Source organism: Phyllostomus discolor, chromosome 3 (genome assembly GCF_004126475.2).
Source record: "Phyllostomus discolor isolate MPI-MPIP mPhyDis1 chromosome 3, mPhyDis1.pri.v3, whole genome shotgun sequence".
Lineage (NCBI taxonomy): Eukaryota > Metazoa > Chordata > Mammalia > Chiroptera > Phyllostomidae > Phyllostomus > Phyllostomus discolor.
The window spans coordinates 62,309,135-62,337,075 of NC_040905.2; the positions used below are offsets into that span (position 1 = coordinate 62,309,135).

At 38.1% G+C, this 27,941-nt stretch overlaps 1 protein-coding gene across 1 annotated transcript in view; it reads right to left on the reverse strand.

The window, feature by feature from the left end:
* Positions 1-26,930, reverse strand: part of ELL2 (elongation factor for RNA polymerase II 2) — a 79,347-nt gene extending 52,417 nt beyond the window's left edge. The window contains exons 1-2 of the mRNA XM_028505548.2: positions 26,581-26,930; positions 9,461-9,508 (exon numbers count right to left, since the gene is read on the reverse strand). Of these exons, the coding sequence (XP_028361349.1) occupies positions 9,461-9,508; positions 26,581-26,727 (195 nt within the window). The 5' untranslated portion in view covers positions 26,728-26,930. The remainder of the gene's footprint in view (positions 1-9,460; positions 9,509-26,580) is intronic.
* Between the last annotated feature and the right edge of the window lie 1,011 nt (positions 26,931-27,941).

Here is a 27,941-nt window from a genome sequence, read left to right on the forward strand (position 1 = left end):
CATCAATATGCCACAATTTATCTCTATTAGCTCCCTTCCCCTCTCTAAAAAAATTAATTAAAAATATTTTTTAAAAATGTCCTTTGGAGTAGCTTTTTGAACTGTTTTGTTCCAAATCCCATGTCTTCTGGGCAGCTCCATCTTGATAGAATGAGGTGCAGCATGAGTGTATTATTTGAACACCTGTACAGCATTTCCCAAACCAAACACATCCCGTGTCTCCTGCCTCAATCTGTTCTTTCATCTACTTCAGATCTTGAATAATGGCTTCACCATCCAATCAAATGCTCATTGTCATATATATGGAGCCATTCCTGACTCCTCCCTTTCCTTCCTTCCCATACATAAAGAATAACTAAGTCAAGGTAGCTACTGGCTTAGCATGTTAAATTGCAAATCTGACTACATGACTTCCTGGCTAAAAAAAATATTTTTAAATAGATGATAATCTCCTGCAGTGTTTTTTAAACTATAGCCTCTGACCCATTGGAAGGCCATGGCATTCATTTAGTGGACTGTGACCAGGATCCTTTTAAAATAAAACAGAATAGAAAATGTTAGAGTACACTGCTGAAGGATAAATTTTGTGCCGTGAAACTCTTGTTTCATCAATGTGAATGTGCACACCTGGATGTGTGAAGAGTCACAATGTAAAGTATTTTTTCATATTGTAAATTGTTTCTTAATGTGTTTCAAAGCATCTACTACAAGTAATTTTCTCCTTTTAGGGAATTCAGAGGTTCCTTTCAGAAAATGATGAAAGTTATAAACCTTCTGAGAAGAGAATGTACATATACCTATACATACATTCTTACCATATTCTTTATCATAGTGAACCCAGCTATCATGAGAAAACCTAGTGGAAAAATGTTGAAGTCCAGATTTCCAGACCTCATCATAGACCCTCAGGGAGCTTTTGTAGATGAGAAGCACTGATCTCTAAGGTATAATTTAAATTCCTTAAGAAGGTGGGAGGTATTTGCTGCATCTGTTTACCACTTTGCTTATGCTGAACTATTAGCCTGAAAAGCATTTTGCTCCTTTTTTGATCTGCCAACCCCTGGTAATCCTTCAAACCTCAGCTCAAACATTACCTCTGCTCTAAGACCTTCCTGACCCCTCTTCCCCTTTGCTAGTTGAGGAGGTACTCAACAAATGTTTGTGTGAATTGTAAGAATGAATAAAATGCTCATTGAACATTCCCTATGGGCAGGTGGGTCAGTACAGTGATAAGAACAGCTTCTGGAACCAGGTGCCTAGATTTAAGTGCAGGCTCCCTTCATTCATTAATTGTGTGAGCTGCAACAGTAATTTAACTTGAAAGCCATAGTTTGCAAATCAGCAAATTGGGAGTATCTGTTTTATAGCATTCCTGTGAGGATTAAATGAGAATAACATTTAAAGTGCTTAGTAAATAGTTGTTAGTATACAATATTTACTAAATTTTAGCTGTAATTATTGAAAAATGATTGGAATCTATATATAAAATAATAAAATAAATAATTATGCATTAGTGCTAAATACAATATTAATTATAAGATTAATTAGAGAGATTCAGAAATTCTTAGCTTGATAAGAGCACATTCACTAGCCTCAAAGCAAGACTGGGCTTTTCAAGTCTTTAAGTAGGTAACTTTCTTCTAAAGTTGTTTTCAAAACAAGTTACTCTTATAAGTTTAGGTTTTTAGCCTAAAAACATATTTGAGAACATGTTAATTCCATATTTTTGCTTCTTCTAGTTTAAATCACAATTCAAGAATGGTTATAAAAACAAACCTTCCCTATAAATTCTCTAGATTATTTAACATATTAAGCTAAGGAGCAGGCTGGTAAGGGGGGTAAGAAGGGGGATCGGGAAATAAAACTTTTAAAGAGATTCTATTTAGATAAAATCTTATTACAGAATATAGAATCTCTCTACTTCCATTGCATTGCTGTAGTTTATTGAGTCTAAGATGCTAACAGTTGCAAAACTATTCATGACTTATGTACCACTGCATAATATAAAATGCTGACAAGCTATGACACAATACTAAGATGCCATTAATAATATGTATTCCAATTCCAAAGACATTCAATGTTAAAAATAAAACAAAAGCCCTGGCTGGTGTGGCTCAGTGGATTGAGCACCAGCCTGTGAACCAAAGGGTCGCTGGTTCGATTCCCAGTCAGGGCACATGCATGGGTTTTGACTCAAGTTGTACCCCCCACCCCAGTAGGGGGTTCGTGAGAGGCAACCACACATTGATGTTTCTCTTCCTCTCTTTCTCCTTCCCTTCCCATCTCTCTAAAAATAAATAAATAAAATATTAAAAAAATAAACCACAACTTGAAATCAATAGTATATATGATAAATATTGTTTGAAATAAGATCTTGGGTTTGGACATATTCTGCTAAATTATTTTTCCTGCTTTAAATTTTAACTTTAACTCATCTTGTGTGCCTAGGATAGGGCCTTACACATAGTAAGAGGTTGAAAGGTATTTAAATAATGCTCACAATTCAAATTTAGGGCTGGTTTAGCTATAAGAACCACAGGTGTTTAAAATGATAAAAAGATTATTATTTTCCAAGCTTAAATTAGTGCTACCAAAGTGACAATGTCTATGACATAGATGACTAAACTTTATAAGTTTCAATTTTAGGTGGGAAACAAAAAAATCAAAACTATCAATAGCAGGTTTTATTGACAAGCAGATGGTGTTAGTTAAAAATAAGAGCTGGTATTTCAAGGTCCTATTTACCTCTTGTCTATACATTGTCTACCATGGTGCCTGGTACATAGTGAGTATTTATAAATGCTTAGTGAATGAGGATAGTAAGCTTAACTCACTGCTAACAATGCAATTTATGGTATTTGTGGCAGCTGCAGATTTCAATGACAGTTCTAGTTGCTGCTTTTCAAAATGACCATAATTTAGTGAAGGGCATAGCAGGATGGCTTCACCTTCAACTTCTGTTTCTGATCATGTGTGGGGAGGCTTCATCTGCTAGAGCCCACAGTGGAGTCTGTGTGAGGCTGTGGTCAATGAGGACTTTGAAATAGTTTCCATAGATCCCACAAACACACAAAGTCACCCTTCTAACCTCCACCATCTTGCACTCTTCCAAGGCAGGGGTGGACTGGGTCACCTTTATGTCACCGGTGCTTATAGTAATACTTAGCTGAGGAGTGAAGATACACATGGATGGTGGATTTAGCTCCCTGCTCTCCTTATTGAGAAACCCTGCAGCTAGTTCTTATCCAGAAAGAAAAGGCAGGCAGAGGAATGTGGCAACATAAAATAGAGAAGTTGGTCAATTTACAATAGCTTCAAACTATGATTCAATTACTGTTTGAGATAATATGAGTTTCCAGAATGTCAGCCCATTCCCCTGGACAAATATGAGCTTTTACATATACATGTATAATTGTACATGTTATATATTGTATTTTATACACAAAATTACATATAAAAGAATCTTCGATATATATCAAAGTTAACTATTTCTTTCAAATTAGGCAATTTACTATTATAGTAGTGCCTTAGTAAATTAACATGTGGTTAAAGAGTTATAATTCAATGCAAATATTAAAATGTTATTTACACATGGCAGCCATTGTAATATGTATTTAAAATATTAAAACAGAGCTGCCATTACAAAAGAATATAATATTAACATCCTTCTAGTATTAATTACATTCAGAGCAGGGTGTATGAAGGTAGCTGTTAGTCAGCAGCCTTTTATTACACTGACTAAACACAACTCTTGGCAAAACCAGGGGACTAGCCAAACCAAAAGTAGCAGGGAAAGCAGTCTGAGTGCAGGCATATTATCTGAGAAAGAATGGCAGTGTTGGGAATTTATTTTTATCCCTGCTGCTGTTTTAAGTGGAAAGTTATCTTTGCTTCCCAGGTGTCAAGTAGGTTAGAGAAGGGGAGCTACAGGAAGCATTTGCAGTGGGCTGAAATTGCCTACTAATTTCAAATACTGTATAATTTAGTTTTTCAGGCCCACTACTCTCCCCAGCCCACCAAAGGAAAATAAACAATTAAAAAATTTCAAAACGCGTTGCCAAGTTTGGAAGTTAAAAAAAAAAGAAAGAGAAGAAAAATCCAACCTCTGTTCTTTAGAGTTAATGACTCTACTGCAGGAGTTTTATAGCACTATTCAAGCCTTTAAAGTTAGTAGTTAAATGCTGATTAAATCTTTAGGTCACTGCACCTTTTACAAAGATACACATTTAAAGCTTCTTAGGTTGGCTATTCCTTGTTTATTCTTGGAAAAGTGTGTGTGGCTCGCTATTTTATAGGTATACTACATGGTACTTATAGAAATTATTTTCTATTTTCAGTCCTTTTCTTAAAAATAATTTCTAAATTATGAATGCAAAACTAACTTCTATTTTCTGAAGCCTCTGGGATTGCTGAGTCTGAAGTGAACAATTACATGAGAAAAAATTTTGGAACAACATTCTCATAACAGATACTGAGTTAATATTGGGATCTAGAATTCCATTTACTGTTACAAAGTTAACACTATTTCTCATTGCCCTAGAGCAATCATTCCCTAAAGAGGAGTCCCTGAGGCCACAAGCAAGTCCATTCTGCAGATGTGGCCCTTATTTTCTGTAAAAAACCTTGCCATTTCAGATTTTATATGAATTATAAACATACCACAGATCTACCTTTTTTGTGTATATGTGTTTATATGGATTTTAATAGGCCTTTTGTAATTTTACATACCTACTGCTAGGACATAATGTTTTGCATCCACTGAAACCTTTGTTTCAAATGCTGATTCTTATCCATTGGAAATATACACAATAAGCCTTGTTCCTGACAGTCCTGTTTCTATGGAACAGGGGCATCAAACTCATTTTCACTGGAGGCCACATCAGCCTCGAAGTTGCCTTCAAAGGGCTGAATGTAATTTCAACACCTTAACAGTTAAAGAGTAGTTACATTTATACAGTCCTAAATTTATTTTAGCCCTCTGAAGGCAACCATGAGGCTGATGTGGCCCCCTGGTGAAAATGAGTTTGACACCCCTGCTACAGAAGTTCCCAGTGGAAGGTTCTGGATAAACTTGATGTTATTAATTCTTTTCGCAGTATTAGTGTGCATATGTTTGTTTGTCACACTAGATGCACTGAGGGTCAAGCCCATGTCTCACCCATCCCAGTATATTTGCACACTAAATACTGAGCAAAACAGATGGTACTGGTAAGGCACTAAAAGAATGTGCAATAAATAAGGAACAAGAAGAACAATAAAACTATTTAGCACAACCACTGGTAATAATTTATTATGAAAAATAATTATGTTAGTAGTTCTGCATTAGTTACAACTGCCATTACTTTAAAATAGTGAGTTAACTTGCTTCCAGCACCTCTCTTTTCGAAGCCATGCAGCCATAGTGAGGAGAACTTTATCCTGGTGGTATGGAGATCCAGAGTGTAGTTACAGCTCTGCCTCCATCATCTGTGTCTTTAGACAATAAACTTTCAATGAACATAAAAATATAGGGTTTCATTTTTAAACTGCACTGGAAACACACTTTTTGGGAAATATTTCATCTGCCACGTTTTCAGTATATTTCAGTTAGAATATAAGTGCCAACTATTTTGATTTGTATAAAGTTTACCTGATAATAAAGATGCACCTTTTGGAAACTGGGTGCATTATACCCACATACACCTCTGAATTCTGTAACTTGAACACTTCAATACTGTAGCTCATGTGAATCTTACCAGATACCTCTTCTGTTCATTAAGATGACCCATAGAAATGTATAATCTTAGCCAAACCTTTAGTTAATGAGCATCATAGGTATGGATAATTAGTTGATCTATATTCTTCAGAGAAATCAATAAGGCATTTTTGGCTGATTTATGTAGCTCCTGATATTCATGAGTTCAGAAATCACAATCAACTACTCCTAGAGACATTTCTTCCTCTTTCTGAATCCATAAAATGCCTTCAATGACATCCCAATTCCTGAGCACCCTATTCCTTAAAGGAAAGGGGCAAGATAAATTTTCAAAGACCCAATTTACAGTTTTTATGCTATAAAAACTCTTGCTCAACTGCAATGATAAAAATCCAGGTAATCAATGATTCTCAGAATTTTTACTCTTTAACAGCATACTGCTATAATTTTTTTAATTTTACAGTCTGCATTTATTTAGAAGAAAATTTCAACCTAAGAGAACATGTTCAGGCACAAAAGTAAATATCCTTAAAAGTTAACCTGCCAAATTCTGACCTTCTAAAGACATTACTGAGGGGGAAAAGTTCTATAATTAGTAACAAGGAACAGCACAACCACGAAGTGCTCAGCATCAAGGAAACTGGATATATTTTTAACACTAAATGTTCACTTTTAAAATGATATTTTAACAATACTTCTATGCTTCAAATATGCTCTCATATGACATTATCATGATAGTTGTGTATTTTCAATCACATTCGATGAAAAAACTGTAAATTTGTTAGATTTGCCGAATCCTTTCTAGGAAAACTTTCAAAGTTTCTGAAACACTGTATTAAAAGACAACTAAAATTTCTCATTAAGAAAAAGTATATTTTGTGGGAAATCTAAAGTTAAACCTTCCATTTTAAAGTCCTAAACATTTCCACATAGGAAAACTGTAAGTATACTTAGGGGTTTCTAAAGCAATTAGCACAGGCAATGTTAAATTATCATGCCTCTCTAGAAAAACAGAGGAGCACTGTACAGAAGACCCTCACATTTGTGGCCCTGTGTATTCCCTGTGGGCTGTGCCAACCCACTCTTTCCCCTGTAATGACTCTTTGTTTTTACTAAGTCCCAAAGGGCTGGGGAAAGCTGGGCAAAGAGTGGGGGGAGGGGTGGATGGAATGCAGCTGCAGGCTCTGAAACAATGCTGAGTCCATATATTTTGTTCCCAGTTGAATAATAAAAAGGGGACAGCAGTTGGGGTGGAGGGGGTCAAGGAGAGAGAACCCAGAATAAACAAGGTAGGGCCGGGTATCCCACAGTTGTCAGTCTGCAGCTTCCTCCCCGCCCACCTCTCCACGTTCTACTCTACCAATTCAATAACCACTCATTTTGGGTGAAAAGGCTTATTCATTAAAATTCAAACACCCATTAAGATTTAAACCTATCAGTCATTTATATCTAAGTTACTTTTATCAGTGAACCATATTCAGGAGAGGATGGAGTAGGAAAGGACAATGGAGCCTGCAAAGATAAACCAGGGAAGCTGAGACACATGAGACAGAAAAGCTTGGGGGAAGTAGGTAGGAGAATTCAGAAAAGGGTGTCCATGGTTTCAAATATAAACTGCCTGCTTTGAAATGGTGCCTAGGGGCAACAGGTATGCCAGAGAAAACCATATTTCTTAACACTGATAATAGGTGCATTCTGCAGGAATCAAGAGTTCGGAAGCCTGTACATGTTGGTTCCTCATTATTCAATTTAACCTGGTAGCCCTAAAAAAAAGTTCTTCACTTGCATTTTCCTGGCCTCCACATCCCAACTGGGAGAGAGGATCAAGGGAAGAAGCAGACCCCAAACAAAATTGCAGCTGCTGCTGAGGGGAAAGCAGCTCAAGCCTTACTCTTCTCTCCTAGGTCGTGCCCTCTCCTCCCTGATAACTCTAGATGGAAAAAAGGGCCACATTCCAAACCTGACAAGCACAGAGGAGGCCTGCATGTGGGCCTTACAAACTCTGAGACCTAAAGTAACCACATAGGATGGTGTGAATAAAAACTTTCTAACTAAAGGTGCGTTACGGTGTTTAGCCATGTCCTAAACCAGCATCTTTGTTGACAAAGGTCAATCTTTACCTTAACTGAACCTTGTCTATTGTCTTTGCATCTACCAATAATTTCCATTTTCCAGACCCCTCAGGGCACAATCTCCCACCTGAGCAGAAAACCACAGAGCCTCTCATTTATTATTGTTATCACGTTTATTGTTAACTGGTAACTGTCTCACACTCACCTATGTAAAAGAAATGTCCATTTGTTTTACTTTTTACCCAGTCACAGGGATTTCCTGTCTTTGCTTTCTCCTGGTTCCCTAATCTACCACCAATGGATTTCATATAACCCTTCTAAATCTTCCCCTTTGATTCTGATGTGTAAATAAGTGTTAAAACAGCCACTTTCTGGAGCATTTTCTCAATCTTTTTGGCTCAAATAAACTCATAAAAATTCTTACAGGTTTGGACATTTCTCACGTCGACATAACCTTTTACTGAATCCATAGAGCCCTCCGGGCACATGGACTCAAGCCTGCCTCTGGAACATTCCTTCAGGTATTACTAATGCCATTAAATTTTTCCAGAAAACTCAAGAAGCCTTAAATAAACAACCAAAACTAGCACCTCCAATGTAGAATCAGCATGTGCTAAAGACTACCTAAAAAGCTATAAAACAAAATTCAGGAGACTCTTGTTCCAATTAGGAACTCCCTGTGAACACTCAGTAAGTGGAGGAGAAAAAAAGGACTTCCTTATAAAGGTATCATGTAGAAAAGCTCTGACGTCCCCACACAAACATCTTCAATTTAGCATTGCACAGATTTAAAAGTACCACTAGTTGGTGTTGAAGGAGATAATTAATCTTTTGACTCTTGAAATATTTTCAAGTTATAAATTTTAGAAACATTTTATTTATTTGTATTGAATTTCTGCATTTTGTAACATGATAAAAAATCACAAGTATGTAGATTTATAGTAAGCAAAAATATAATCTGCCCCCAACTTGCCTTTTCTATACAGCTCTAAAATCTATTTACAGATAGTCTAACTCTCCATAGTACAGTTAGTATATAAAGACAAATTCAGAAATACATTATTAATTTAGGTAAAAGAATGACTAAGTTTATTAATATTAACTATTATTAATAATAATAATTAAATAATACTGACACTCCTGTGAAAACTTGTCATGTATTATAAATACAAAATTCATAGATGCATTTGATTAGGAGTTTCTTATGTTTTAAATGCAGCAATAAAATGGAACCCTTTGTTTATTCTGTATATTGGAAAAACTCAATTTTCTATTTATACATTTCATTTCCTAGTATGTACAATAAAAAAAATTGAATAGAATAGTTGTTACTAAAAACAATCACATAATCAGAACTTGTCTGAAATTAGAAATTCCTTATGACTTAATTGTGGTAAATGAAACATTTTTATAATACTTTGTTGCATCTTACACTTTTATAAAATGGTTAAAAACTAAAATTACCCATAATTTGGAACTACTGTCAATAAGTATATCTAAATTATTTTTTTAATAAATTAAGAAAAAAAGATAATCCAAGTGTCTTAAAGTTATCAGAAATTTATATTTAGTCAGAAAGTTCACAAAATATGAGTGATTACATTAAGGGGCCCGGGTGAAAACAAGTTTTAATAATTAAACATAATAGTGTGTGAGAATAATAGATTTTCTTGTTAAATCAATGAGTACTCACCCCTTGAAGCCCTTGGAACTGAATGGAAGGTCGAAAACGGATTAAATTCTGTTAAAAGAAACATAAGAAAAAAACAGGTCAAACTTGATTACTGTGACACAGAATTAAATGTTTAAACTTTAAATCTGTACACTTGATCAGTGCTATACTGTAAAAATACCTTGTCATTATATATTTAGATTCACATGTTATTATATTAAGATGTCTTCATGAACAGTATTGGGCTGTTGACATTTCTCTGAATCATACAACCAAAGGCATCTTTTGGCAGTGTGGCTAATCAGGTGTTTGAAAATGACCAATAAAATTTGGCAAAAATATAATTAGTATACTAATTCAATTTCACATTGAAAAAAATACTCTTACTTAGTTTCTTCATGTGCTTTTAAAAGACAGAAGATGATTTGACTCTGGGTGGTGGGCACACAGTGCAATATACAGATCTTGTATCATAGAAATGTACACTTGAAATCTACATGATCTTATGATAAATTTAAGAAAAAAATTAAAAAATAAGATAATACAGAGTTATCCTGTACCTGAATTTTATCATGGTGAAAGGAAAAAAAAAAAAACAGAAACAACCCTCCGCCCCCAAAGCCCCCCCAAAAACCCTTGAGGTTAAAATCTCCTTGAATACCTAATTTCAAATCACTATGTATTCAATAAGATTATAACTGAGGAAAAAAAAGGTGGGGAGAGGGAAAGATCATTGGAGGAACTTTGCAAAACCCTAACAGGATAGCATAAATATAAAGTTAAAGACTTAAAATTAAAGAAATATGAAATTAAAGTATTTGAGGCTTAACTATGATTTCCATTTTCTCACATTTTACCAGAGATTGGTTTTTTTAGTTAAGGGTCAAACAGGTTACCCATTTTCTCATAAGATTCTTGCTAGGAGAATACTATAATTTTAGAATAATACTTTGTTTTATTATGAGCTCTCATAGCTTTAATATTTTTTAAAAGTTATAATTATCAACCATAGTCTCATGAATGATTTCCTGTCTAAAGTCACCAGTATGTTTTTCTATGGGAATGGTTTTCCAAATTGCGAAGAGAAATTCACAGGAAAATCAGATTTGGGTAACACATCAGCCTGTAAACTATTCTTCACACCCTTATATCCACACCCAATGCACAAAAAACAGAAACCGCATTTCTGGTCTCATCTGGATCTCTAACGAAATACACAGAAGCAGGCACCCATGTGCCTCACCTTCTGCCACTGCATTACACATTACCTACTACTTTCAGTTACTTTCCAAAATTTCTCTGCATATTTAAAAGTTTATTAATCAGGATTAAAATAAACTAAGGAGAAAGAAGAAAAGGATGAATTCTTAAAGACAGATCATCTGAAAATCACATGGTAGCATTAACTGCTCTATTATTATTTTTATAAAGGGATAAACATCTTGGAAAAAAACATAATATAAACTATTACCTTGTTTTACCACCCTAATATGATCATTTAACTTTAGACTTAATGAATTAATTCCTTGGTGTGCGAGAACTGGGTTTTTTAAAATGGGAAGACAAAAAGGTAATGACTGAAATTTGAAAATAATTTTCAGTAGCGATTCATTCTTATTCATAGTCTTTTATGAAAATATAGAATATAGATTAATGCTAGGATTTCCTTACATGGAGAAAACCTACCCTACCTCCCATAGCTAAACTTCTTGAAGTAATGGCAAGTGTGCCTGCAGAAACCCAGGGGAACCTCACCTCTTAAGGGGGCCCTACAATTTGGGTAGCACAGGTCCAGGCTCCAGTTTTCACAATATTCCATCACCCCCACTCCCTGACTCCTCCTTCAAACCACAGTGAACAACATCTCTGAGGCTGGTTATACTTTCCTCCCTTACTACTTGCAACTCAGAAGTTGTCTTTAAGCACACCAGTGGAATCTGAAATTCTCTGTTAAGTTCATCTATTCTTCCTAGTCAAACAAATGCTAACTTTTCTCAAGTTTTAAATTGCTCATTTGTCTACCGGATATCGCTGCTTCCCTTACCCTTACAAACACCAGCCCTCCTAGCTCTTAGATCATGCCTTTCATTTCAAAAGCTAATACCCTTCCTTCTCTTGCCTCTTTCTGTTGTAGATCCACTCCTGCCTGGAGGCTCACCTGGTCTGTTTGGTGATGACTCTGCATCCCTTTTCTATTATTTCTCAACCAGCATATGTCCACAAGTTGCTACTTATAAATCAACACCTAAAATATTATGCATTAGAAACTCTCAATGCCAGCAAAGCTGGCAAACATTGAACCATTCCACCTCACCCTCCAAACTGGCACCTCTTTCCTACACTTTTGTCAAGGGTACTTCTATTTTTTTGGTTCTCCAGGCTTACAACCTTAAATTTAATTTATAATCTTCTCTCCCCCAATTCCCACCGTATTCTATTAGTCAACTGTAGGACACTAGAATCACAAAATTCTGAATCCAGAGATAATATAGTTAATGCCTACCAGCACCTGCCCCTTTGTCATGCTGCTTTTCTTCTACCTGTTTACCTAGTGCTCCACACACATCTGTATGGGAGATTCAAGAGTGTGGGAGCCTATTACTTCATGTGAGACAGTTCACATTTTAGTTGGGGAACATTAAAAAATGAATAAATATGAGGCTGCTTTAATACTCCTTATTAAATTAGTATTAATAAGTAGTATTATTACTACTTACTAGGTGTAGTAAGGACTTTCAAAGAAGAGAGAATTGTATGGGTTAGAAGAGAGACTAAAAAAGCCAAAGGTCTTATGGAAAAGGTGGATCTTGGGTAGCAATTTAGGAAAGACAAACTGCAGGAAGAGAAAGTACTCTCCCTGAACAAAAAAGAAAGGAGACAGAAATGGGTACTATGTGGGCAGAGGGCAAGTGTCTCTGTGTGGAGTTCTTTCAAACTTGAAACACTACACAAAGAATCAGAATTCGACCTGGAAATCCTTGCCTAATCTTTCCTTGGGCTCAAAATTTGTCTTCAGCTTTAGCATGCATACACTAGAGAATAAATAGGACAGTAATTTAAATTTCAGACTTCTGGGATTTCAAAAGGTTTATCACCCAGTGAAATAATTCTATTCTAATCTCCTCCATTACCCCCTCGGGCAGGGCCTTTGTCATGATAAACAATTGGAGGCTCTTCTAATTTTTGGAATAAGAAAGTGAGTTGCTGAAAGAAGTTTTTCAGGGAAAGTAGCTCTTTCAGTCACATGTAAGAAAGATGGAGTTGGAGGGACTGGGGCTAGGGGAAAGGATTAGAGATCAGCTCCAGGGGTGCTTTACTCAGAAGTACTCTGGTGATAAGGGCCTGGATTAGTGTGACTACATCTGAAGAAAACAAGAGTTGGTGGAATGAGCAAATATTCCCCAGGAAGAATGATATAATGTGCTGAAGGCGTGAATACCAGGCACCAAAGAAAAATGAAGCAAAGGCGGCTCTAGGGCTCCCATCATCATCTCAGGCCAGTCAGCCCCAAACTTTCTCAAATTAAGCTCTTAGTCTCTACTTTGAAAACCTTGGCCAACTTCAGGCCCCTATCACCAAGCACCTAAATAAAGGTCTTCCTCCCTTCCTTCAATTCCTTCCAAATGTTGCTCATTTTTCAAAAAGCTAGCAGAAACTCTCTCAGACAACACTCTCAGCAAGTTACACAAGCCTGCAGTGGTTTCATCAAAGCAAAGCAAACTCCTCCACAGAGAAAACAGACCCACCATCTACAGGACTAATTTAATCTTCCACTTCCTCTAAACTGCCATGCCTTCCCAAACATATTTTGTTAATCCATGATAATCACTCACTTAACATTCAAGTTTAAGATTCATTTCCTTGGCTAGGCCTTCCTTTGGATATATTAGGAATGAAAGACACAATGTGTTTAATGACAGGAGGCAGGTAAAATGTGAGAGAGAGGGTATAACGCAACAAAGAGTGGCGAACACCTACAGAATGAATGTCCAACCTAGAAGGGATTCAAGTTTTTAAAGTTAAATCTTTTTAAGGCCAAACAAAACACTGCCGCCACCATTTTGCTAATTCTGACCTACGCTCTCTCACTTGAGTTAACTCCTGTCAGCCGTTGTTTTTCCAAATGCCTGAGTCTACGATTCGGCTACATTGGGGTTGTATTTTTTCATAGGTTGTCTTACTCCTGGTTGTTAGGATATAGAGGATTCTAACACACATTTAACAAGTATTTATCAACATTATGCTCAGCTAAGAGAAGTATTATAAAATTATTTGGCTATGTTCTTTTTATATATGCAGTATACACTTTACACATTATATACTGTATTTTTTGGACTATAAGATGCACTTCCCTGCCCCAAATTTCGGAGGAATAATGGTTGTTAATGCTGCTGTTGGGTTCTGTTTACATTTACATTGGTGAAATATTATGTTATTTATGTTATTAAATATTTTACCACTTTTGCTTCAAATTTTTTTTCCTATTTTCTCCTCTAAAACCTAGGTGTGTCTTATGGTTTGAAAAATACGGTACCTTACAGGTTACTATTTGGGGTTATATAGACAAAACAGTACAACTATGTTTTATATCAATTCAGAAACCTTCAAAATAATTTTGACTTTATCCAGTTTTTTGCCTCATCACTTGAATTTAAAACCTAACCTCCTCATATGCTTATGTCTATTGCTTTATATAGTTTTGTAATGCACAGAGCATTTTTATACCCATTGTCTCAAGTGAGCCTCCTGAAAACCAGTCCTGGGTGGTGAAAAGGCCTCATTATTCCCCATTTCAGAGGGGAAGATATACAAGTCTCCAATAGGTAAGGTGTGTTGCTCAGGATCATCAAGGTAGTGATCAGTAGAGCTGGACCTCAAATCTAGCCATCTAAATCCCAAATAGAACGCTTACTTTTTCTTGCCTCTAAAACAGGTTACCTCGTAGTGCTGAACATTTAAAAGCCCTTAAATGCTCATTCAGTTTTTCTGGCATTTTTGTTTCTGAAGAAAACAAATTTCATAAAATCATTATAATTTTCAAAGTTCAGTTTCTGATTAAAAAAAGTTTTTTCCTTTTTTTGCTATAAGGATGATATATAATAAAGGAACATATATAAATATTGTGCTAGCATTTTAATTAATAAAAATAATAAAACCCTCATCTATGGAATAGTTGTGGGTGCTTATCCAAATTAGACAAGCTAAGATCACAGTTACTGAGAAATTCCTACAAGATACCTGATAATCTAGAAAAGAAAACTACATAAGCGAACCTTAAATGCTTTACTGATTTTATTCCCAATTTTTGACAAGATGTTACTAGGCTATAGTTCTTGAATGTTTTTTAAAAATGCAAAAGGCAGCTAGAACTCTATAGCACTTATTATGCATCTGACCACTGTATTAATGGGATAGCTACCAGGAAAAAGTTCTAAAAGTCAATGCTATTATAAGCAATGATTCAAGCATGTTAGTTTTTTTATCTAAGTGTTTTTAAGCCTAAATTCAACCACACAAACATGACCTGAACACATTGTATATTTTTTAAATGCAGTTTTAAAAGATCATGTAATTATAGGTGGTCAAATATGATATGGCATGTTTTAAAATAATGTTTAACTCACTAAGTACATTCCCATTACAAATGAATTTCAATAGGGCTTCAACTTTTGATTTTCAGCTTTAATTAAATATTTATACCAAGTAACTGTTTTAAAAATCAAGTAACTCTAGCATTTAAATGAATAGTAGTTAAGCTATAATCTAAGTAAGATTGTGATCTGGTATCTTCATCCAACCAAGAAACAATGCAGACTGAAAGTAGCTAGGGAAACTCCTTTTGACAAATGCTTCAAAACCTGATAAATGTGGTGTTTTGCAGTCAAAAGTCTCTGTTAAGTTCTCAGTCCTTTCACTGTTTTTAGAGCTCTTTCAATTAACTTTCTACGTCTCTTAGAAAATGTAGGGCATTCTTAAGGCTAGAACAAGAGTGCAGGCAATCCTAACCTGCTCAAAAATTTGATTATACTCTTGACACCATCCGTTACAAGCCAATTCTACTGCAACAAAAACTGTTCTATGCCCTGTCTGGCAGAGCTCAGTGGGTTGAGTGTAGGCTGCCAACCAGGCTTCACAGGTTCGATTCCCAGTCAGGGCACAGGCCTAGGTTGTAGGCCATGGCCCCCAGCAACCGCACATTTATGTTTCTCTCTCTTTCTCTCTCCCTTCCCTCTCTAAAAATAAATAAATAAAATCTTTAAAAAAACACAAAACTGTTCTATGTCCACTTATTTTCAGGGGCTATTCCTTGTGATATATCAGAACTATAAAAGTAGTATGTAATTTACTAAATAATTTTAATTTTATGAGTAATCTTAATTTCTAACATAACTCTTTAAGAGTGAGAGAGAAGAAGCAAATCATGGTTCTTTGGACTTGAAGAAAGTTACCCTATAAAAGTTGTTAAAACCATCTCCTGACTGTTTACATATTATTTATACATGTAGACAAATTAAATCTGATTACTTGCACTCCATCAGCCACCATGTTTTTGTGATATACAAACATAATAGCATTCTTGGGGTAAAAGAGTGATTTCTCTAAGACACACATTATAGATATTTTTCTGACTTTATTCCCTAAGGTTAGAGATGTACTTGGAATACCTTCCACTTCCCTTCTGAACCCATTATGGAAGGTTGGCTTAACTCAAAATTAATTCTTGAATTATTCTTGAATTACTTAATTTAAGAATTCTTGAATTATTTAAAAACAACCAAGCACTTATTAAACACTTGATATTTATCTGAATACCTAAGCTGTGTTATAAATTATGGTACAGTGCTAAAATAAATTCCAAAGTCAAATAAAATTTTGGAACTTTGCCCAAACTAGCAAACTCTATAATGACGATTGCTTTAAGTGGGATTATTTTAAGGAACATTATAGCTACCTAGTCACTATTTATTTAGTGCTTAAAATGTGTCACGTACTATCACTTTTACTATCACCTCTGGGAATTCTCAGAACACCCTTATGGGGTAGATACTATTATTTCCACTTCTTGGATAAATCCTATGAATTACCTAAAGTTATAAGTTAATAAATTACCTGGGACTCAAACCCTGGCTGGTCTCAGTTTAAGAACTATGTTCTTACCCATGCTTTATACAGCAAGCGTCTCCTGCCCCTGCTTAAAATAGTTATACAGAATGTGAAACATCTGAAAGCAAGAGATTAATAACTGATGAGAATTTGGGGGGGAATCATTTATTTTGATTTTTATTGTACTTTAAGCTTAAGGAAAATATCAGACATTTGAATTTGTTTTCACTTGTGCAAGTAAATAGTAAAAAGTATTTATTTCCCTGGGATAAAATTTGTATAAGATAGATCATATTTCTTTCCTAAAACAGGTATTATACCATTTTAATAGCTTGTGGTTATAATTTTTTTAACTTAAAAAGTCATTTTATTCTGTTCTTTAAAACCTATCCTGATAGAGAAACCAAAGACTATTTAATTATTATATTTTAACCACTGTAAGTAAAAAAAATCTAGGCAGGGAGAGAAGAGAAAGAAAGAAAATTGGAGCTAAAGCAGGAAACTGCACAGGAAATCAGACTGTTGATCCCGAAGAAATCAAATATACTCAGCTCTTGTCATAAACTGGTAATGTTTAGAATGACAGCATAAATGTAAAATTTAGAGATAATCTAAAGCTGCCTTAATAAAGTGTGTCTCCTTCTTTGTCCCCATCTTTTATTAGACACCAAAAAAAAAGGAGTCATTAAGCTTCAGAACATCTAGTATTTTGTTTTGTTCGCCAATCCAACCTTACTCATAGGAGAAACTCCTCTGCAGATTTAGAAGAAGCAGGTTAAATAGCATATGGAATAAAGAATAATTTCTTTCTTGTCATTATAGCATAGAAAAGAGTGAAATGTAAAAGGGATTACCAAAACAGTAGGGAGAAGAGGTCAAAAACCTAATCTATTTAACACAATCCTCATTTCGAAAGATAATTTCTGGATAAAACTGTAGTGATGCAGGCCAAATTTAAAAAAAAAACATTATTGTTGTATTAAATCTGTCTATTTCAAATAGCTCTTAAAGGAACATAGAAGGCAAAAATCTAAACTGAACAAGCAGCTAAAAAGTTAGTTACTGTGAACCAGCCTTTAAACCAATGATACTTGAAGCATAATATCCTATCATTTTTTCCCAAGAGAGAGCTTCATGTGGGCTTTATAACGGTATAACAAGCTCACATGTCAAATCTGACTGTAAATGTAAATGCAGACTTATTCCCTGGATCATAATCTCTAGAGCAGAAGTATAAGATGAGCTGTACAATAAACTTGGACTGAAAGATGAAGATTATTTTTAAAAATACTAAAAATTGCTAAAATGAAGCATCAAAAACACTCTCACAAGGGAGCTATTAGAAAGCCTGAAATCAGGAAACTACCTGATCCTACTTAATGTTTTAAAAGGATTACTCTGGTTGTGTGGAGAATCAATTATGGGGGGAAGAATGGAAGCTTGAGGGCTAGCTGGAAGTCAGTGGCAGCAGTCCTCAAGAGTGAGATGATAGCTGGGACTGGAGTGATGATGACTGATGGAGTTAGATTTTAAATGGCTGAAGACGGACAGGACTGAAGGATGGATCAAAGAAGTGAGAAAAAGAGGAGACGAATTAAGGATTACTAGTTGATCCCACCAATTAAAATGGGAAATACTCAGGAAAATGTAAGATTGAGGAGTGAAATCAAGAACTATATTTGGGCCCTGGAGGGATAGCTCAGCTGGTTACAGTACTGCTTGATATGCCAAGGTTGTGAGTTTGAGGTTCGGTCAGGGCACATACAAGAATCAACCAGTAAATGCATAAATGTGTAGAACAACAGATCAATGTTTCTTTTTCCTTCTCTCTTTCTCTTGTTCCACCTCGCCCCCACCTAAAATCAATTAAGAAAAAAAAAGAATTGCGTTTGGATCTGTTAAGTCTGAAATACCTACTAAATTATAAGGAGATAAGGCGTTGAAAGTAAATGCTTGGAGTTGGAGGAAGGTCAGAAGGTCAGAGTGGAGATAATATTTGGAAATTATTAACATATAGATGGCATTTATATCCACATGACTAGATGAGATCACCTAAGGAGTGAAGAGAAAAAAAGAAGGGAGCTAGGACGGTTAGCATTCAGAGTCTAGTCAGGCAGAGGTTAGTCAGCAGAAGAGACTGTGAAAGAATGGACAGGGAGGCAGGAGGAAAATCAAGATAGTGTTTCTAACAGGAGGGAGTGGTCAACAGGATGAAATGCTGCTGAGGTCAGTTAAGACAGGTACAGAAAGATGACATCTGGACTTAGTAACAAGGGACCCAGTCAGTTGCAATCTCAGGGGCATGATGGAGACAATTGGAGTGGGCTGAGAGAGGATGGGAAGTGAAGAAGCAGACACTGCTTCTTAGGCACATCCTCAAACATATTCATTCTCTTTTTAGATGTTGCCTTGAATAAAGACTTTATTGCCCTTTTTTCCATATGTCTGCACTTTGTTGATAGCAGGAACTGTCTATAACTTACTGATCTTTCTATCTCTAGTGCCTAGTTCTATGCCTGGCACATGCCAAAAGATTAATAAATGTTTGCTAAATGAATATTTTATAGTTATAATTTGGACTGCTATCTCTTAATCTTTTATTAAAGAAAAACATCTTAAGATACTCAGCTGTGTTTTTATTACATGAATATGTTTTGTGGTTCTCTGAGACATCAGGGTTTCCAATAATCGAAACAAAAAGCAATGATATTAATAAATGTTATTTTAAAATATGCTAACATTTAAGCTTCCAGGTAAGTATATTTAGATCCTAAGGTATCTCAGTGAATCTTATTATAAAGTTCAAGCCTGGTTCCACCCTTGAACAAACTCACTATTCACTGAAAAAGTCTTCTAGCCAAGGTTGCCTCATAGACTATGAACCCAGCACCAATAACTAACTACTCAATGACAATGAATGTATGACAAAAGCATTATATACTCATGATGATCTTTTGTTTTGTTTTTTGCAATGAAACTGTCAAACAAAAAAGGAAGGAGAGAATCAAAACAGTAAAACAGATATGGAGGAAATTTAGAAGAGAAAGCATTATACTTTCAAAGCCTTTAGAAATCATTTCAAAATGATTCTTGAAATGTAAATCCAGGTACATTACAGAGAATTACTTAATGTTTCAATAATCATCTTGGACAGAAACCACAGATCTCATCTTCATGTTAAAATCAAATTTGCTTTTCATATTATTTGTGTTCTGTGATAGTCTCAAGTGCAATTTATAGAGAAGGTTATTGAATAAAGGAAGTCCATAAAAATACAAACAAAATTTTAAAAGCCCTGCTAAAAACCAAACTTTCTTCCACCTAATAATTCCAACTTCCCCCTAAATTTCCATCCAAACATAAGTTTATATGAGACATGTAAACAATATAGTATTGTTCTAGTCTAGCCTCAACCCCCCAGATATAGTTCTCAAATATAAAATATATAATCAAACCTAAATCTCTTAGTCACCAAACAAAAGACAGAGTGAATGTTCATTAAAACATCATCTTTATCTCCCTCATACCCACCCTACTCTCCCAACTGCTTCTGATTTCCCTTTTTCTACTAAGGGTGCCCCTTCCTAATGCTAATGGCTAGAAATCTCAATTCAACCCCATTTCCTTAAAACCTGTTGTTCAATTCTATAGATTCTATTCATCTCTAATGCCTCCCATAAGCATCTACTTTAGGCCAAAATCATCTCTGGCCTGAACTACATACTTTTTCATAACTTGTCTATGATCTAGATTTACAGGTATCTTATATTCATCATGCACAACAAGGCCAGAATAATCTGAAAGCATAGCTTTAATCGCCTTAAGTTTCTACTCTGTGTCTCCCCAGTGTTGATGAAATAAAACCCAATATGCTCCTATCTGCCTTCCCTCTCTAAATCCAACTACATTTTTTTTCTCCTGCACCACAAATGAGTGGAACAGGGTCTTCCTTACAACTCTCAGAGCCTGCTCTAGCTTTTCTACAGCTGTCCTTTCCTTGCTTGTGACATTCCTTCTGTTGGAAAAATGGTCCCCTATAAAGTCTCTGCCTGCAAAAATCTTGCTAAAATCCTTAAAGACCCCAGCATATTTTTTAGACCAATAATATAACAGCCCTGCAATAAGAAAAGAAGCAGGACATTTGTCTAATAATCTAGCTCTATGAAACTAGAAGCCAAAAGCTCAGACTGTAGAGTCCAATTCAGGGTGCTGATATGATTCATGAATCTTTAAGGGGCATATAGCCTAATTAATGAGATTCTCTCTTCCTATAACCTATATTATACTACTAGCCATGGAAATGCTAGGTTTGGCCTTCATTGGCAAGTATTATAGGTGGAACTTAAACCAGTTCTTCCTACAGATTTAACACTGGCTCTGAAGAGACATAATCCCACAACAGAAATGATAGATAGGTAAATTAGCTGTACAGACACAGCCATTAAATTATTGTATTCTATTCCAGACCTGCTTTTCTAGATTTTTACTTAAGTCATGGGAAATATAATATGGAACTAGAGGTGTGAGGGAAAGTCAAATGTAGGATTATATACAAGCTTTCTTTATTCTAAAACTTAGCTCATCTTAAATGCAGATGTCCAAATATCACATTTTAGGGACATCTTCTCAAATACTCCAAATATATTTGGCCCAAACTGGCAAACAAGTGTGATGAACTCTGGTGCCAGGCCTGAGCCACTCTTGGTGAATCGTTAAAATGACCTGACATTGGTTTATCTGAAATTCTCATTCATCTCCCTCTGCTGGCTTGATCACAAACATCCACAATAATCCACAAACATCCACAGTAAATGTGATGAGTATGGCTTCCATGATGCAAATGGAGCAAATGGAAAGGCTTGGATACAGTCATTGTCCTCTGGTAAGCTTTTCTGTAAATCATTCCAAGAATTCTACGCCCCTTTCCTTTTAAATTCTTGTCTTGAACATATTCCAATCCTTCACATATGTTCTTTCTTTCTCCTCCCAATTCTGATGCCAAAATTTCCTGTCTATCTTTGTAGGCAATCTGGCCACTGCTTTTCACTGGGAGGAGCACCCTTTTTTGCACTGAGCACCTAATCATTTGAATAAACTTTTCAATCATAAACTTTTCAAGGGGCACAAACTTTACTTGATAAAGAGCATTTTAAGATCAAGTTCAGCCTGAACATAGATCTAAGTTAAAAGCCAGTAAGGTAAACCTATTTAAATTAAACCTGGCTGCATTTAAAAAGTGCAACAAAAGGAATGTGCTAATGCAAACTCACTGTTTTACTTAATAACAGTGGCAGCTTTATGCTGGCAAGTCTGGATGCTAGAGTGGTGCCTTCAGGAGAACAAGGTCTTCTGTGGTATTTATAAGGTAGATTATTGAGTGCACATATTCACACAAAATTGAGGGCAGGCAAAAAGAAGGAAGAAATAAGAAAAAAGTAAGGTTTTCTGCCTTAAACCACAATTAATTGAAAGCTGAAAAGTTCTGCTGGTAGAATGAAAGGCTAGGGAGAGGAAATCATCTACCCCTTGACCTGTGAGATCAGTGATTTTAAAAGGTCAGCACATTAAAGGGGGGTTGCCATGAAGGATATTACTCTGGAGGTTTAAATAAAACTCTATGTTTTGAGGTCTTGGCTGGTGTAGCTCAGTGGATTGAGTGCTGGCCTGAGAACTAAAGGGTTGCTGGTTTAATTCCCAGTCAGGGCACATGCCTGGGTGCAGGCCAGGTCCCCCGTGGGGGGTGCATAAGAGGCAACCACACAACAATGTTGCTCTCCTTCTCTTTGTCCCTCCCTTCACCTCTCTCTAAAAATTAAATAAATTAATAAATTAATTAATTAATTAAATAAAATAAAACAAAACCTTTATGCTTTGACTGGCAATATGGGGAGAGACTGAGTCCTCATGAAAAATTAAATGGAAGTATGTTTGTACAAACTTTCAAAAACACTATTATTTTCCTAGAAGACATTAATCAAGGTAGGAAAAGTAAACGAATAATTAGAGTTGTCAAGAGAATGTATTAACAAAATCCTTCAAGGTATCTGCTTTCTGATCTTCAGATCAGAAATGAATGGCCAAGCCCTTGCCCTCAAATACATCTATGAAAGACTTTTTATGTAATTGTTGGATAAACATGATAATATTATCTGAGCCATGACATCTGAAGCTTTGGGCAAACATTTAAAAAAAAATTGACAGGTGCAGCACTGACAGTCTTCTCAGAATACCTTGATAGGATTTTTATTAATACCAGTAAATTACTCAAATGTCAAAATAAAGCCAGCTATGTTACTGAAAAACTTAGCTAAGACATATTTTAGAATTTCATGCTTTAATTTTAAATATAGTTTTAGGATACATTTGGGAGAATTATGTAATTATACTACTACATGCTCATTTAAAATATGTAGAGCACATATAGACCACACAATCACAGACATGAATTTAGGATAACTATAAAGTTGTAACTTGTGATTTTACTTATTTAGCAACTTGATCCCTCATCCAATATAATCTATCTGTACAAAAAAAAAGTAGCTTTGCAATATGTCCTAGATATCAGTATTATTTTATCCAAACTTATTCTGCAAAATGTGAAAATAATGTTCCAGGTAACATTTTTTATATAAAATCAATTTGAAACTACTTCTGTATTCAAACTAAGTGGGAAAACAACTTTTAGGAGATATTTATTCAAACTATACCATTCCTGTACTTACAATGTTTCTCACCCCCACCCTAGTCCCTGTTTAAAAAAGTTCCCAAATTAGCATTCTTCATTTGTCTAAAAATAGAAAACTTGAATAATGAAAGTCAATTAGGCTTGTCTTGTTTCCAATTAAAGACTGTTTTCATGAACCTTAATAATTTCATATACTTGCTCAATTATGTCTAAAGAACTTATATATTTTGTCTAAATCATAGTTTCCTAAAATTCCTAAATGTACTTCCCTGAAGCCTTAGTTCAAATGGATTAATTTAGAAGACAAAATCCAATGGGTAAACTAATGGATAAAAATAACTCTCTGATGCTTAATTTAGGAAATTACCTTGTGGAAATTTCTAGCCCTCAGAAAGCCATTAGAAGAGGAGGATTAATAGTCATAACCTTACACAGGCCCATGCCACTTGGAGACCCCTGTCAAGAGTTATGCACCTTCTTATCTGAGCACAGGAATGGTGGGCACAGTTTTATGTGAGGACAGGCCTGAGCACCAGAAATTTCTTTCCAATTACCTAACACATGCCAACATATTTCCAAACAGCAGCTACAATTTAAAGTCATGAGCCCTACTTTCGATAAGGGTGGAAGGTGTAAAATACCAAGTAAGTATCCTTCCACTGGACAATAAAAGCTCAGCCTGATGGCTACTGGTGGCAACTGTTACCGATGCCAATGGGGAAGCCCTGGTCTGGCCAGAGCCAGGAAGGGCACATTCATGGGAGGCTTTTCTGAACATGCCAAAGGATCCTGTAAATAGTACCAAAAAGCTGTACCTCATTTATTTTTTCCACTCTCTTCCTATTTTTCAACCATCTGAAATTAACATCCTCACCCCTTTCCTGGGCCCCAGTGGTTGAGCAGATCAGTGAACACCAGGGGCCTCTCTGTCACCTCATTCTCCCTGGGTACAATCCCTTCCTCCTGTGGGCCTCCTCATGCACCTCATACCTGCCAAGTATACAGTGTCTGTCAATTTTGCTGTCATCAACCGTACAGTTTGCCTGTTGCTTTCCCAAAGTTGATCTGCTGTCCCCAAAAATGCCTCTCTGCCCTGTGTGTTAGTCTTGTCTTTGCTCCCAAGGTCTGTTTCTGACTAGAGGTTGGTTTTTTCCTGCTGGCTTCTTCCTTTCCAGACTCTGTTTTTCTCTTTACATCCCCTGACCTACCTTTCTCCTGCTGTCATTCTTTCGCACTTACACCCCTTGGAAAAGGCAAGTTTATCTCTCCATCTTTCAGGGCTGTGTTCTCTCTAGTGTCTGCCTTTGTCCCTTAGCTTGCCTATCTGGCTTCCCCCAGATGCTCCTCCCCTCTCCATGCCGGTGCTGGTCTCTTTCCTGCAGGTGCACCTGTCTAGGAGTACACATGCAGTATTGTATTTCTTGTATCTCATTGCATTTCTATTGCTGGTGTATACTAACCTGCCAGTCATACATGAGACATTTTCCCTAGGATTTCATGGGGTGTAGGAAAGTATGTCTCTCCCTCTGCATGCACTCCTCCCCCCTCTCGCAAATCTGAGTGTTTCTCATTTATATGCCTCTCTGGTGGGTAACATATGTGTCCTGAAGTATACATCTATGTGTCCACTCAATTCTATGAGTGCCCTCCTGACAGCATACTCACTTCTATCTCTCCTGATGTTTACACATACACTATCATGTAAGTTCATGTATTTCCCAAGCTGTGCACAACTGAATGCCTCCCCCTGCATACATGTTTATGTAGCAGGCCTCTCTGAAGGTAAGTCTTCCTTGGCCCAGGTTCACACATTCCCCGTGAAACAGGGTTCACACCTCTCCCGTGGCTCTGCCTCCAACTCAGTCTTCCTTCTATGCATTTAAAGTGCCTGGCACTAGTGGGAGCTCAACAGATGTTAAATCTCCACTTTTATCTGAATAACTGAGTCTGCATCTGAGTCGCCCTCTGTGCCAGTTTTCTGGGATCAGGTCATCGGAGCATGTTTCCTTGGTATAGACTGGGCTATCTGTCAGGATACTCTGTGGGTTATATCTCCCTCCAGCTGTCTCTCCTTTTCAAGTAAATGTTACCTGTCCTCATATGGTATATACCTCCCCCTGTGCAATGTCAGCTCCGGTCTCCCTCATTCACGCACTGTACTGCATGCCCAGAAACGGCTTCCCCATGCGGGAATCCTGGTTGCGGTGTCTCTTTTCTGTGGCTCTTTCTCTGTCTCTCACTTTTTTTCTTTTTTTCAACGTGAGAATGTGTTCCTGGACTTTTACTCCAGTTGCGGTATATGTGCACCCATATGAGCCTTCGCTGTACTGAGTTGTGAGTCCATGGGTCTCTCTCCGGAACGCGGTGCGGGGTAACACCGCGGGATGCAGTGTATCCTCCCCCAACCCTCACCCTCTTTCAATGTCTGTACACTGTAAGTCTCCCTGAGACATGGAGCTTCTTTCGGTTACGAGAAGCCTCTACGAATCTCTGTCCCTAGTAACCGATGTCTTGCTCCTGGGAGAGAGCTGTGTGTGTGTGTAGCTAGCTCCCTGGATGGTGGTGCTGGTGCGTCTCTGTCAACGCAAAGCGCCTGGGTCCCCGAGACCCTGGGAGTGCGGTGGATGAGTGTGTCCCCCTCCTCATTCGTACGCGAAACGCCTGTGTCCTAGCTTTTGCTAATACTCAGTGTGCCGCCGCCAGCCCATATGCGAAGTGCCTCTGTCCCCATCTCTGTGAATACACAGTGTGCCCCGCCATACACAAAGCGTCTGTGTCCTTAAGTCTCTGAGAGTACAAGGTGTGCCCCACCTTTATACGCGAACCGCCTGTGTCCCGGTCTCTGGAGTCCACGGTCCCTATGTGTTACCCCCAAAACGCGGACTGCTTGTGCCCGCGGGTCCTCCGGAGTTTATTACCAGCACGCTGCAACCCCCCCAGTCCTCATCCCACCCCACCCCCTGGCCGTGAGCAGCGAGGTATCTCCCTGGTACCTCTCTCCCTCCATGGGACAGAAAAAACCAGGAAACCCACGGGCGCCGTCGGAAAGCCCCGCAGAGGCGACACTACCAAGATACAGCCGCGGCTGCCTCGGCCCCGCCGCCAGGGGCCGCTCGCCCACCCGCCCGCCTCTCAACGCCCCAGCACCAGGCTGGCCCAGGACGCCGTCGTCAGCGACCCTGCCCGGCCCTTCCTAGCCCTGCCTCCGCGGGCGCTGACAGCAGCGGCGGCGAGCCACAGCCCGCCACCCCCATGCCAGGTGCGGGGTTCGGGAGAGGCGCGGTCCGGCGGCAAGGAACGGTCCTCCCCCTCCGCGAGCCGGGCGGGTCGGTCGGCCGGCCGGCCAACTCACCTTGTGGCTCTGGTAGGTCTCGAGCGCTCGGATCGCTGTCTCGGTGAGCTTCACATGAAGCACAGTGATGTTGTCCTGCCCCAGCCGTCCGCACGACAGCCCATAGCGCTGCTCTTCCCGCAGGCCCGCTGCCCCCCCTGCCGCCATCTTAAACTCCCTGGGGTGCCGCTGCCGACGCCGCTCCGGCTCTAGTCTCCACTGCGGCCACGGCTGCTCGCGCTTCTGCAGCCGCCACCACAGCTACGGCCATCCCGCTGCTGACGTACTGTCATATACTGCGCTCAGCCAGACCTAGGGCTGCCACCGCCGCCACCCGCCCCGCCCTCCTGCCCCTAGCCCCGCCCCTAGTTCATCTCATTGGCTCCGTTCCCCTCAGAACCGCCCTCATTGGCCGCCATCCTCACGAGGGAGGAGCCCAAAGTCGCTGGAGTTTTGCTCTCGAGACGGGACGTCCGAGAGGTGAGAGGCTGACGTCGAGGTGACGCGCTAACTTAATCACATTTTACGTCACGTCTGGTCAGTCTTGGCTCACCGGACGCGATTCGCCAGCCTGGCTTGGTGGGATCCCCTGCTATTTCGGTGTTTAAGTTTCCTGATCTGGTTATCTGGAGTTGGAACCCTGCCCCTTGGGGGATACTAGTGGCGGGTAGGGAAGAGTCCCTTCCTGAGCTGGTGGTCTTGAGAGGAGGACCCTCACCCCAAATGTACGTCCGAGTAAGGACTTCCTCCCCCCACGGCCACAGGGAACTTTTGGAAGTTGATGTGTGCGTGTGAGGGAGGACACAGTAGATGGAGTCACTGGTGAGCTTCTCAAAACTCGGTTTAGTAATACTGTTGAGCAGGTGGAATTTTCACCCTAAACTTGAAATTCCCGAGTCGACCCTAGACTTTAGGTTTGTGTTAGACTGCGTGGAACATCTTAAGTACAACACTATGCCTAAGGCTTAAATGACTGTGGTGTGGTGGGTATGGTATTATAGATATTGAACTTAAAGGCCTTTCCCTGCCATGACCTCTTGTGATCCCTAGGCATATATTCCTTTCGTCCTGAGTTCGCAAAGGGCAGGGTTGTGTGAGCCTGGTTGTGGAAAGGCGTCCTTGGATGGGGTGGCATATCCTTTTAAAGGACCGTGAAAGAGTAGAACTAGCCTCCGCCTAAATTAAATTAAACATCGACACCTCCCATTTTCTGGTTCTGTTTGAGTTCTGTCCATTTTGTTTGACAGGGATGTGGGAAAACCTAGCTGAGGTTTAAGCTGTTGATGTTAAATGGGGAATATGGGGGTGCGAGGGGGTGCGGAGGCCAGGCATATTTTCCGTTCTTCAGGAAGCTCGGTGTGTAGGCGTGGCTAAAGCAGGAA